The sequence below is a fragment of the Anser brachyrhynchus genome, assembly GCF_964034855.1.
Source record: "Anser brachyrhynchus genome assembly, chromosome: 7".
Classification (NCBI taxonomy): Eukaryota; Metazoa; Chordata; class Aves; order Anseriformes; family Anatidae; genus Anser; species Anser brachyrhynchus.
Window position 1 is genome coordinate 15,037,554 of NC_137701.1, and position 13,780 is coordinate 15,051,333.

General features: G+C 39.9%; 1 protein-coding gene across 7 annotated transcripts in view; it reads right to left on the minus strand.

Annotated features, from left to right (window-relative positions):
• Positions 1-13,780, minus strand: part of PARD3B (par-3 family cell polarity regulator beta) — a 538,356-nt gene that overhangs the window by 38,729 nt on the left and 485,847 nt on the right. For all 7 annotated transcript variants that reach the window (XM_080600336.1, XM_080600334.1, XM_080600332.1 and 4 more), the window contains one exon: positions 12,222-12,357. In XM_080600336.1, coding sequence (XP_080456462.1) covers positions 12,222-12,357 — 136 coding nt within the window. The remainder of the gene's footprint in view (positions 1-12,221; positions 12,358-13,780) is intronic.

A 13,780-nucleotide genomic window follows, 5' to 3' on the forward strand; every position in this document is an offset into this window, starting at 1 on the left:
ACTAATGTCCTACCTCTTGTTCAAGGAGGTGAAACTAATGGTTTAGATTTAGAGAGAGGAAAATTCTCTATAAAGGCAATAGACTGAGGGAAATACAAACACAGATGGGAACTTTAAAAGGGAAACAGGCTGTTCCCATAACAGTTTAAAAACATGGCAATTGCCTTAGCTCAGTAGAAAACAAGCTCTCGGCATTTGCTGTATCTCACAACAGAAAGCAGAGAGAAAATAGCAGAGATGGAGGTGAAGCCAAAACTGCACAGCCCCACAAAGATAATATTCTGCTTTCTGAACCTTAACTCCATGATCCCTGATCCCTGGTGCAGGAGGACTATGGTTTCCTCTGACCATGCAAAATGAGATCATTTCCTGGCCTGTGTCCTTCTCTGTGGGTGGCTTCTTTTTCCATTAGTCGTCTAATATGTTTTGGTTAATTTTACCTCTTAATTGTCTTTAATGAGCACCAGATTTGTGACACCCTCACTTGCAAACCTATTCTCAGAGTACAGAGGCAAACAGAGGCCCTTGAGCTCAGTGCAAAACTTAAAAGCAGCAAAACAACAAAAAAACTCAGCACGCACCGGCATTGATTCTTCCAACTACAAGGGGGCATTTCAATTGCTCTTCCACTGAACCAGGCCAATGCAATTAATTTCTTCCCAGCTACCAGACAGAATAATTTAACTCTTCACTGAGATACATTTGTGATGCAATATAGAGCATACATTAAAAAACGTTTTCACATGTACGTATTAAGTGGTGCCCTCGTAGTTGTTCTACAATACCGTGCACCGCTCCTTCTCCCCCGCCTCAAAGGAAACTCTGCCTTAGCCTCTGTTTGAAACTAAGCTGCTTCTTGTTCCTCCCAGTCTTGCATTCTTTGCTTCTCTTCTCACTGTAATTAGTTTACAAGACTACTTATCCAGATGATTACTGCTTTTAAATGACAGTCGTCTTTTCTTTTACTCCAGTTCATTGTTGTGTATCATTTTGTCTTGCTATCTGAATCCCAGTTCTCTAAAGCATTTTCTCATTATGTTATCTCCTGATATAAGGCATTTTGAAATACTTCATGAGAGACACTGTATGAAGTAAATTGAATTGAATTTTCTCTCCAAGTCAGGGGCTTTCAGCATCTTTCTCTAGCTAAGTCAGCAGAGTTCTTGGCACCAGTGCCAGGGTGTAATGGCCACTCTGTGCAGCACAGATATGAGCTTGTATTCTTTTTAGGGAAAATGAAATGACAGTGTCAGAACCTGGAAAGCAAACAGGGGACAGATCAATATTTCCACTTATGCCGAGGATGGCAAATGAAAACATTTGGGGTATTTTTGAGGTTTTTAACATATACATCAAGACAATGCCATTTTGCTGCATCTACCTACAGCTGGTGTTGGTGCTGAATGCATACATGGGGGGTATGTGCATGTGTGTCTGGGAAGGAAAGAGGGAGGGGAAGGGGGAAATAGCAGGGCACAGAACTAAATTGCAGAGCAAGTAGTGGAAAAAGACAGTGAAAAGCTTCCTGCAGGCAGGCAGCTTCACAGGGGAGAGAGAGCCTTTCATTGTCTATAAAATCATGCCTTGCTGGAGGTCCTCAAGAGTGGAAGGGGTAGCGCCTAGAGGCAGTAAACCTCTCACTGTTGTATTATTACATTCTAAACACTTAGCCACTGTACAAACCAGCACACTGCTGCAAGAGAAGACAAGACAGAAGACGGGGGAAAAATGAACAAAGGGAAGAAGACGAAGATGGCAATAAAACTGGGAAACAACCCCCTGCCACACCTCTCCCCAAGAATAGCTCACATCAAAGAAAAAGAGCAGAGTAAATTGTCACGGAGTTAGAAGTTAACCCCAACTCCTTCTATTGTGACTTGACACCACTCTGGAACAGTATTGCTAGAATTTGAATGGTTAGCCTGTAGCACAGGCTATTAAATCCACCTTAATCCTGTTAAGCGTAGATGCCACTAAAGAGAGGCTCTCTCTCAATGGCATTATGACAAAAGCTCTCCACGCCGCAAATTCAATATGGTTAACAAAAAAAATCCCAAACCTGGATTAATACTGAGCAAACAACATCAGCATAAGCAGGCTTAGAGAGAGGAATTGCTTTCCATATGCTATGGCATCAGGTTCCTCCGGATCTTCAGATACCAGCCTGTAAATGTTACAGACATTGTTTCTCCTGCTTGCAACTGCTGTTGGGTGGCGACCTTCTTTGCTTGCTGATACCAATTTAGCAGTTGGTACAGTTTCTCTGCGATTTGGTACTGTCTGTTGTTTGCTGGTACCAGATGGATACCAGATGGGTAACTGTGGGCAATGGTTCTTCCGTGTTCCAGTCCCCAAAATCACTGCCTATAGGGTCAGTCCTGTCAGTTGACTCCTAAATGGCACTTCAAAGCAGCATTCTGAAAAACCTCAACATCTGTTCCTTACTCCTAATGACCTTAAAAAAAATGTTGCAGACATACTTTCTTTTAGCCAGGAGTTACCATGCATCTGCAGGAAAAATACAGCCTTGCAGATGCTCAAAGCCATCAAACTCACTCCTCACTAATGGCAGCTCCAGAAGCTACCACCTCCACTCTGAGAGTCAGCACTGAATATGAAGTATAATCAATACATTCCCTTTCTGTGGTGTAGCCCCACAATGCGAGAGTTGAGATATTTCAATGCATTTTTCAGACAGTACTTGCAGCACTGAAGTGGAAGAATGAGAAAGCAAAAAAGTTAAAGTGCCTTTGAAAGGCAGCTGGGATACTCAAGGGCCAAACGTAAAGCATGGAGGCAAAGCAAGGAGTGAGAAAGTGATGGAAGAGATCTCTCTATGTAGTAATTTGTGATCAGTCTTTCAAAATGTTGACCTAGTTGTCAAACTATAGACAGCAGCTGAAAGGTCAGTTAATGGTTTTGAATACCTGCTATTGCCTTGCCCTTCTATATTATTTTCTATAACTGCTTCTGAGAGAGGGAAAAAAGTTTATTTAGGACAGTATGGGAGCATTTTGGTAAATTCTCTATACATGCTAGAGAAGAATGATCTCTACAGAAAAATACAGCTGACATCAAAGCATATTCCCCACCCCCTGTCTTGTTTCATGGAGAAGTTATGATAAACAGGTTATGTGTTCCCCTAAGGTTACCATGGAAACTCATTCTTTTCAGGCCATCATTTGCAAAGGTAAAATTTGCATTAAAATGTGATGGAATTTGATTTTGTGCATGTGTGTGTGAAACTCAAGTGGGGTCATGCTACCACACAGTATAGCTATTATTTCTAACTCAGGAGCATACGCTGAAGGGAGAGATCTATTAATCCGTGTAAACACCTCAGTGACCAAATTACAGTTTAATTGCTAACTTGACAGGTATCTTCCTAGCAAATTAAGAGAAATACTTTGAAAATTAGCTTCATATGCAAATGTAAACGTTAATACTGATCCACTGGTGGGTACCACCAGATAGTATTTTGTTAAATTCCCCTATAATCATTCCACAGGAAAGATTAAATTTAGATTGTCAGAATGATTTTGTTTGATGATGGTAGACCAGGGATAGAAGGCACAGGCATGTATTTCAAACTATCTTATCTTGAAGGAGTTATCATCAAATTACAAACTACAGAATATAATGTGATATGGTCATGCTTAACGTAATAAAAGAAACTTTTGTATCTCCTCAGAACCCACGTTTGCTTGCCTTGTTTTGAGTCATACCAAGCCTTCAAAGTTATAATTTCAACTTAGGTATCTGCTGCTCTGACTTTTCTTGAAATACCTGATGTTGTATAAAGTATACAGACTCTCCAGGCCTCCCCAGAGTCTGCGTTCCTTGACAGCCACTGCCATTACTTGTCACGTACAGCACTGGTCTTCCTAATACAGCAGTGCATTATTTGCAATGGTAATTTTGACGACCATTATTTGCAGCCTGTCAAGAAAACAAATGAAAAGACTACACACAAAAATCTTACCATTAGTCACCAGACCACATTTTAGAAGAGATACCAAAATCTGTCCTCATTCTCAGTTGTAGGTATTCACAACACACATGTTGAAATTAACACACTATTTCATGAAATCTACGATATTCTGGGGCACCGGATTATTCACATATAATCTGCCTTGAATAGTAGGATCCCCTTGGAGCCAGCACTGTCCTCTGAAGGCAGACAACCCAGTAGCACCTGGATTAAAAAAGACTAAACAACTCCTATCATACAGGATTTATGACAAACAGTTCAGCTGGAATGGCTCTACTTACTACTGGGCAATGTGACACATAACCTAGCACCCAGGTTGTTTGAAGAGAAAAAGCAGCAAAACCAAGCAGCGGTATTCATCACTTTTGCTTTCTTATCGTTAATAAATACAGCTGAACAGCAACTGTCTTAAAAAGACTAAAATATGTATATATATATCAAAATCAACCCTTCAGATTAGGTTGCACAATGCAGGTATTTCATCAGACACACTTTTGTACCAGCAAATTCCTGCTGGCAAATTCAGTTTACTAATCAAAGCAAGAACATTAAAGAAAGTTTTTTTAAAAAGCAAACAAAAAATGAGATTGACTTCTAACTTTCACAGAACTTCTCAAAACTCAGCACATTCAATGGAAAGACTGTGTTCCAGTTGGATCCCATATTGAGCAAGAAAAAGGGGCGTTAGCATTCCTTTTTCCAAGCGTTCTTTAACAATAAAAGTTAAAGCTGAAAATTGAAAAGAATTGGCCTTGAGCAGAAAAACCAAACTCATGTACAGCACCAGCCTTACCGGGTAAATGGAGTTCTCTTTCCCATATTTTGTGCTTTATTTTAATGCAATCTTGATATTAGATTAGCATCTGCACTACAGACCCTAGACTGGGAACTAATAAAGTTATCCGCCCAATCTCTCAATGTCTGAGTCAGTGACTTTCTTTTTCATTTTAAATAATTATAACAATGTCGCCTGTTTGTTGAGAAAAAATAGAGCCTTTATATATTCATAGATAATTGCTTATATCCAGCACCCAGCGATACATTCTAATTGCTTTTCACACCTTGGCTGTGAAGAAATCTTGAACTTTTTAGTGTTTTTAACTGCGAGACAACAACGTAACCAGAACACTGACACCCTGGCTGCTGAAACTGTGCCTATGATGTAATTTAACAAGCAGTTCTTCTAATGCATTTTGCAGTGAGGAACTTCAACAAAACTCCAGAAGACCCAGGACCTACAGCTCAGATCTTATGCTGCAATAATGAGAAGTGCTACACATATACAATGTAAGATCTCAATCCAGAAATCAAAAGTAATCGAAAGTCCATTATTTCAGCTGGCTTCTGTCACATACTTAACTATAAAAAATAAAAGACCTGTACCCTGTAACAGCCTCAATGACATAGTTGTATTGCTTGACCCAGCTTCTTTCAAGCTTGACCCTGCTCTGCACACTCTGGGCAACCGCCATAGTTTCCCTCTCTGAGGTCATTCTGCTTTCCATTATGTTAAATGGATAAATGCTACAGTACTTCATCAAAACTACTCTACGTCTTGGTGGCACGTTACCCCGAGCAGGCAGAACTGGACAGTGAGCAGCATCTCTGGGCTACAGGATACTGTCTGGGACAACAGGAGCTAGGCAACTTTTTGGATCATCGATACTTTCGAGGGCAGAGATTTCTTTTTAATCAGCAACATACCGAACAAGGACATAACCCAGGGAGATTAAGCTGTGAGAATTCAAAAAGAAGTCAACCTTGTCAGCATCTATTTGATAAATGTACCGGATACCTGATAGGAAAGGCAAAGCCTTCAGCCTGTGCCTATGAAGGGGTCAAGTCTGAGGCCCGGCTCCAGGCCCAATCTAATAAATACCTTAAGCATGTGCTTAGCTTCAGACATGAATTTAAACGGCATTACAGACTTGTCTCATGATTAAGAAAATGAGCGTTGTTGTAACTGGGGCCTCCTTCCAGAAGTTGAAGCAGGCCTCTTACTAATAGCCCGAGGAAGGGGAGGTCAATTTTTAAAAGGAAGCGCACTTTTTTCCTCCCTTGTAGTCAGGCCCACGAGCAGCTGTATTTGATTCTATGGTATGTGGGCCACTGACTTGCTAGAGGTCGGGACTGAGCTGTCATGGAGAAGTACATATCACTGAGGGCAAGGGAAGGTTCAAAGTGCAAAGGAGGAGCTTTAGCAACCTCTCATGAAGGCTCAGTGTTAAAATTTCAATCCTCTTCCACCTTCAGCATGTGACGCTGGCCAGAGACTGACAGCGTGCACACATGTTCAAGGGAAGTGGTCGCACAGTCACGAATCTATTGAGTGATCAACAAGTATCCAGAAAACTATTAAAGCCTATGCTGGCAGAAGGTTGTCAAAAACAAAGCAAGTCACAAAGGCCCAGCTATTGTGCTGCTCACAACTGCAACGAAGCCTTTGCACAGACCCACAGGCTAGTTTAAAGCCTAGCTCTGAAAATGCCATTTCTGTGCCCATCTAGCTGTGCCCAAAGGATAAAAGTTGCAGAGCCAAGGCTCTGCACACAAGTACAGTAATTGTTCACCACACTACATGGCATGGATTACTTGTTCCCCTCATCAATATAATTACCAATTAGAGATTTGTTTCTTGCCTCCCCAAACATATTGGCAAATTAGGAAAAATATATACAACAGAAAACCTCTAGGGCTCTTCATAACATATCAGCATGATCTGTGGCAGCTGTCATGGTCTCTGTGATACCACAATCAAGTTCTCAATTTGGGCAACGTCAGAAGAACCTCTGCTAGCTGCAAGGGACACGACCGCTGGAGCATGTGGTAATGTGCAACCTCCCAGCGCTGCCAGCCTGCGTGAAAAGCCACAGCCAGGCGGCCTGGCAGCACCACCCGCTTTTGTCCAAGTTCCTCCTGCTATTTCTATGAAGAAAGAGCAAAGCTTAGAGTCCGTCCGTCTCAGAAAAACCCCCCTGCGCTTAAATAAAACAAAAAGCAGCTGTGTGATGAGGTACCTTGTGGAATAGATGGCATGATGTATTTCTGGGATTCACAGACTATTGTAGGGTATAAAGAGTACCAGTGGGCTTTGATAAGACGACATATGGCACCAGAACCGTTTCCCTTGGTAAACAAAGAGTGTGTAAATAGTGCTAAGCGTGAAGACACGAGCATTTCAGACTCCCCTCTGGTTCAGTTTCCCTATGCCAAATTTAACCTTTGTGTAAGTAGGAATGACTCCAAGCAAGTTATAAGAGTCACTCTTTATTACTAGTATTAATGGAATTGAATTTGGCTCTCCTTACATGTACCATTTGGAATAGTTTATTTTTCACATGAGGTTTGGCAGGGATTTCTCTAAAATAATTTTCCCCCAAACCTACCCCCAAAGCCAGCCTGCAAATTTCAAAATCTCTATGCTTGCTTAGAACAGCTTTTTAGAATATACCCCAATCTGAAACCTTCATTATACAGAGATAAGTAGTGACCACAAAAAGTGTGTGATTGGTGAGCTAGTCATACATCCTAGTAGAATGCTTTAAATCCTCTCTTAATTAATATGTTTTAATAACATATACTCATATACTTCTGATCCACAGCTTTCAAAATAGCTACATGGAGTAAGTCATTGCTTTTTTTTTTTTTTTTAAATTCAATGTTTTCTACTGACTAACAGTCTGTGGGCTCAAAGTCTGGAATTCACAGCAGTTTCTGCTATATGGTTTCACAAAGTACATAAAATTGTCACTTCTCCCATTGCGCTAGAAGACAGGAATGCTATTATTCTGGAAGTTGGAATTTTGGTTTCTAGCTGTGGTCCAACACAAATGCTGGTGAGTTTTGGGAACCTAACCTATTTGAAATGCAACATCCTGAACCTGGAATTAATTGATCGTGAAAAGTACAAACAGCTCCTTACTCATCCTGAAGTAAGCACAGAACCCTTTGACACATTATGGAAAAATAATGCAGTTCTTCACGTTCCTCTTTTTTTTTTTCTGTTTGATTTTTAGGCTTGGATCCCTGCCACGCACACGATAAAGTACTTGGCCTTTAGCACAGACAGGCATGATTCTTCTTCCATATTCTTGACTTGGAACTGACAAAACTCAGTACGTTACAGGTTTGTTTCATTCAAAATGTTCACAGTTAGTATCCAGAGGCAGGTTTTCTTTTATCTTTAGGCTACTTATCAACTTGCAAACCTCATTTGCAAATAAAAAAGCAGCTCTTACAGCCGCTTAACATGAAGTTTGGTACAGTGAAGCTGATGTGGTCACTAACAGGTGAAGAATTATTTGCAGTGAGGCCTGTATTACACATAGTCCTCGAATGTATATTACAAAGAATATTTCAAAAATTTACTGCCACTCTGAAGGAAAGAATTGATATTAAGTAACTTGAATTTGTACAAAGCCTTTAAGACAATCCAAGTAAATCCTCAAATAGATGATTAATTTCTCATTATTTAAATGCCTTTAAATAAAATCATACATGCTAAATTTACAGCTTGTCTTCATAGCTCCTTCTGTATTTCTTATGACCTGTTACTACTCTGTGACTCTAAAGCCTTGAAAAAGAGTGCTCCATGAAAAGGCTCTCTAACTCCTAGGGATACTGTCTAAGTTCTCGCAGCTTATTGCTTATAGGGTTCTCTCAGGGTCTGACTGATACTGCACTATATGATAATACCACATAGACGTATTCTGCCTCTTTCTGTAGTCTCCAGTGGCCTTAGGATTAGGTTTGTACAGAACACTTTCACGAGTGCTTTCACTATCTGATGTTCTGCTAGGACATGAATACGTATGCACTCTGTCTTGAGCTGATGCTTCCCAGCAGACATCCTGAGTGTCAGAAAATTTTAGGGTAATCTCACAGTATACTAACAACAACTGGCACTCTTTTTCCTGAACAGTATTTACACTCACCACAAGCCTGTTCTTTGGTTAACTAGGTTAACCCTCTGACTGAGGTTGACTTTAACCCTTGTGATCCACCCTGTAGAACCGGGCTCATCATTTATCCTAGCTGTGAACCTGAAATGAATGGGTGGTGGGAGAAGGTGTAGAGGATTCCGAAGGATGCAAAACTCAATGAGAAACCAAAACACAAAGGAACTGGAAATGAATTTCAAAGGATCTGGCTCCACAGCACAGACAGTGCTATATACATGTGTCTGTTTATGGAGACACACTAAATTGAATTATTCAGTCACTTACAAAAAGAAAAAGAACAGACTGTGGGGAAGGGAGACCAGAATGAAGGCGCAAAAGAGCAAAAATTTCATCCAGCAACAGATGAGAAGAACAGCAGAGGACTGGAAAATGGATGCAGGGGGTGGGGAATGGATGATGAGAGAATAGCAGGCCTATTTAAAATGAATTTTTGACCTTATTTTTAAAACATTTATGGATCCCAATTGCCTGTCATGAGATCATTTTGCCTTACAATGCTGGCTTTTCAACCAGCTCTGCACTTTAACTTGATTTATCCCACTTTAAAAAAAGTAGATTGTTAGAAATACCCCTTCTATTAGAAATTCTGTCCCATTACAGTGTCAGCTAAAGGCCACTTGTCAATGTCAGCTTTATCAGAGAGAAATTTGCCTCATGAGTTCTCAGATACTTTTTGGAGGACAAGACCCAGTGTCCATTTCTGAGGCTGTTGATTTGTGACAGGATAGCGTCTTCTCAAATTATCCTCTGTTGCTTCCCAACTTATCTGCATGTTTCAGGAGATGGTAAGTAGTGATTACAGCAGCTGCTGTATGTTAGAAAGACATCATATAGAGAAGCTGGCTTAGGTAAAACAGCTGACTGACAAAAGCATAGGAAGAACTAATTGAGTATTAAAAATATATGCAGAGACCCACAATCTCCTTTCCAGCTGCAGCTTCCCTGGTGATCTTATCTCCTGTATGAAGCAAGAAAAATTATACCAGAAGGTTTTCCTCCTCCTCAGCTGTCTCTTGACTCTTTAAAGAAAGACCTACTGTCCTGAAGATTAGAGTAAGTTTTTATTTGCAATTATGCAATTAGTCACCAGGATGTCTCTTCACTGATGAGTAAAGGTAGAAAAATTCAGCTGCTGTTCAATCTGTGTCACCACAGTACTGCTGAGGGTCAGCAGCCTGAGGCGGGTGAGACGACATTGCTTATAAAATATCTTGAGGACTCTTCTGGCAAGATGCTTTGAGACATTTGTTTTCTTTTGAATATTTTGATTCTAATTTGGTCTTTTGTTTTTGTTTGAATGGAATGATGTAACATACATTTTAAGGGTAAAACCATATGTCAGAGTAGAATCAAATATTTCAGCCAGGAGTCAAGCAAGAGCAAGCTATGGCTGCAGTATTTTCCAGACTAAAAGACCATGCCTGTGAAAGCAAGGCTGGATGGATCAATGGATGATATTGTTGCAGTGAAGAGACCAGAAGTCTTTGAAATTTGTAAACCGCTTCAACAAGAGGAACTGTTGGTGCAACAAACTTCAGTGTATTAAAGCCCTCAAGGTGAACTCTGATTTTTGAGCGGACTACAATTCCTCACAACAAAAAACGTTTAAAAATATTCTGCATTTGAAGGACAAAAAGAAACAATCCTGGCCACTATTATTAATCAGTTCAAGATTGAGATACTCAAGAGCTCCCTTTCAGCTGCTCTGATTAAGGACAACTTGCCTCATAGGAAAAGCAAGGCTTTGGAAATCAGTAATCTCAGGGTATTATACCTAATAGGAAAGGCTTAAAAAGGATTACCTGGAAGAAACCTTTGTGAATCTTAGGAAACAACACTGGACCATAAATATCAGCCTCCTCTGAGGATTAATAAAGCTCTATCAGTTTCAGATAAGAAGTAAAAAACCTCAGGCTGCTGAAGAGGTACCACTGGGCCAGTCTAGGGCCTCTGGCAGGACACTTCACACACCATACAATTTCAACAGAAAGAAGCATTTGATGAATATTCTCAGTTCAGTTTACAAAAGCTATTCAGAAGAAGAATGGGAAAGTTGGACCACAAATTTTAAGGCAGTAAATTGAAGTTAACAACTCTAAGGAAAGATTATTTTGCTGAAAGTGAAATTTTGGGTACCTGAATCAGAATAATATATACAAAAGCTTTTTGGGGTTAATGAACAAATATAAATGATAATTTATGTAAAAACACTCTTTTTAACTCTGTCTCTGTGATTGCAATGAAATCTAGTCTCACACAGGATTTTTTTGGACTATAACCCCAATCACTGAAGATTTCACTTCAGCATTTGCACTGATAGTTTGGAGGACATTAAAAACGTTAGTTCAAAGCTCAGGTGTATTTAGATTCTTAAGATTTTTAACATAATTCTGTCTCTTTTTTAAAATAAATTTCAAATTTAGCATAAATTGCATCGTATCAGAGTTACATTTTTGAATGCTTGCTGATTATAATTACTTCTAAAGAGACAGAGTCCAACTCTGAAGTCTGCTCAGGTAGAGCTGAGAGCCACAATTGTCATCCCATAGACTACAGCTGTTGCATTAAAAATCCAGCACTCTTGACTTAATCTCAGGTTCTACCACAGGTTACTCTTCTCTAGCAGGGTACATAATATGTCTCTATGTAGTGCGATTCCTAGGTGTAAAATCAAGAAAATAGTATGTTTGTAACAGTTCTACTATGGCAGTAAAATATTTTAGGACCCTTTGACAGAGAAGGAGTAAATTATTCCATTTTTCACTTTATAAAGGTGAGTGAGGATGTGTCACGGTCAGACTGCTATTGTCCAATGTACAGAAGGAAGGGCAGTGGTAGACATGCCTGTATTTCCTCCCTCTCACTTTGCAGCTAAGCACAGTGAGAGCCTGTTGTTCTAATGCTGTCATTAATCCAGGGAATCACTGGATGAACTGCCAGAATACCATAAATCCTGCTGAAAAGCCTTGATGCTACCACATGTGACAAAGTTTGGCAAGGACTGAATATCTTGGACCACCCCAGGAGAGAGGAAGCCTGGGCCTAGATCAAAGACAGTGAACAGGCATGGTATTTTTTAGCCAAGTTTTCATGTTACCAGTGTTTTCTTTGGGGGTGGAGGAAGCTGGCATTAAGGATTTCTCTAATTCTGTAAATCCCCCCAAAATCATGTTAGGCTGACACAAAATTTCTGTAAAATACAAACAAATGGACATCTTCTGCAAACCCCGAATGCTACAAGAGCACTTCGCAGCACATTGTAGACCTACCCAATGCTGGTCGTAATCAGACAGCTGTGTTCTTCCTTCGTCTTCCTCATAGAAGGGTAAGCCCTCTCGCCTGGCCTGATGGTACTCCTTACGTAACTTCTGGATACGATCAGCATTCCCACCACCTGCACAGCCACTGAGAAAAATAAAAAATGCTAAATAAAGCTCATATGTACACACACATCTAAACACTTACCAGATACCCACAGGAGCACCCACAATTCCCACACCTGAGACAAGTGGATCGTGACTGTTTGACTCTTGACTTGCACAGTGCCCACTGGCTCACAACACCAATATTTTTGCCTTCTTGTATTAATACAGCTCCTAATTGTGAACTTGATCCACATTTTTAAAAAATGCTATCCCTGTCCAAAGAACTTAACAATTCCAGTACAAGACAAGAGACAACAGATGGATGCAGACAGATGGGGGAGCACAAGGAAACTTTTAACATTCCTATGAGCAGCTATAAATGGCTATCATATTTTAATAATAATGATGATGATGATGATAAGCTGCCAGAAAAAATGTTTCCTTTTGCTCCCACGCTAAATGTGGAATTTCCCTAAAATTGCATTTGTTCAAGGTAAAGAATAGACTATATTCACAGAGAAGCAAAGAAATAAGGTTTATCTCCAAAAAAAACCCACCCACACAACAAAAACAGAAAACAAAAAAACAACCGACAAACAAAAAACCAGCCTCACAATTACACAAAGAACTAAAACATCATCTATGAAAATACAGGGGAGGCAAGAGATGGGAAAGCGAAGTACCAGATCCTGATTCCATTTTTTGAAGGTAGTATTTAAGCAGTAATCCAACAAAGACTCACTTCTATGCTGGATACACTTCAAGCTGCCTTGTTAAAGCTAGCTGAGTTTAGTTTGTCAAGTTAAACACATGTTCATCTTTGTGGTTTTTGACCCTGATAAACATTTGAAAACCTTACAGCTGGACTTGCACAACTGTGGAAGCTCACGCCTCTATATCTGAAAGGTCTAAAAAAAATCCAGAAAATCCCTAGGAATTCTAATAAAATAAAATAAAAAAATAAAATACGGCACATGAAAATTAATAAATTAAATGTTCCTCCAGATCTATTTCCAGCTCTTCTCTGGCCAGCACTGGTGCAAATACTGACTGCATGGCTCAGTAGCATTTACGAACATTCACAGGGAACTGTTGTAGAATTTCTCTGTAACCACGTCTAAACTCACACCATTGTTGTTGTAGCACATATTCATATATTTTCTTTATCTGCAACCTCAGCTCTGCCTCACCAGCAAAGGGCTATAGAGATACAAACTTATTCATGAGCTCTGTGGAGCACCTTGTCATACTGCACTCCACTATGAATGTGCCAGAATCTAGGTTAGCCTTTTATAGGATTTGCATAGCAAACTGAATTAGGAAAGCATATAAGAGAAGACTGAACATAAACCCATCAGCTCAATAATAAGTAGTTTCTAATACCTAATAGCAATCTAGAATGGTGGCTAAATTAGGTTCAAAGGTAATTACCAATGGAGAGAGATCCCACGTAGTGTGCAAAT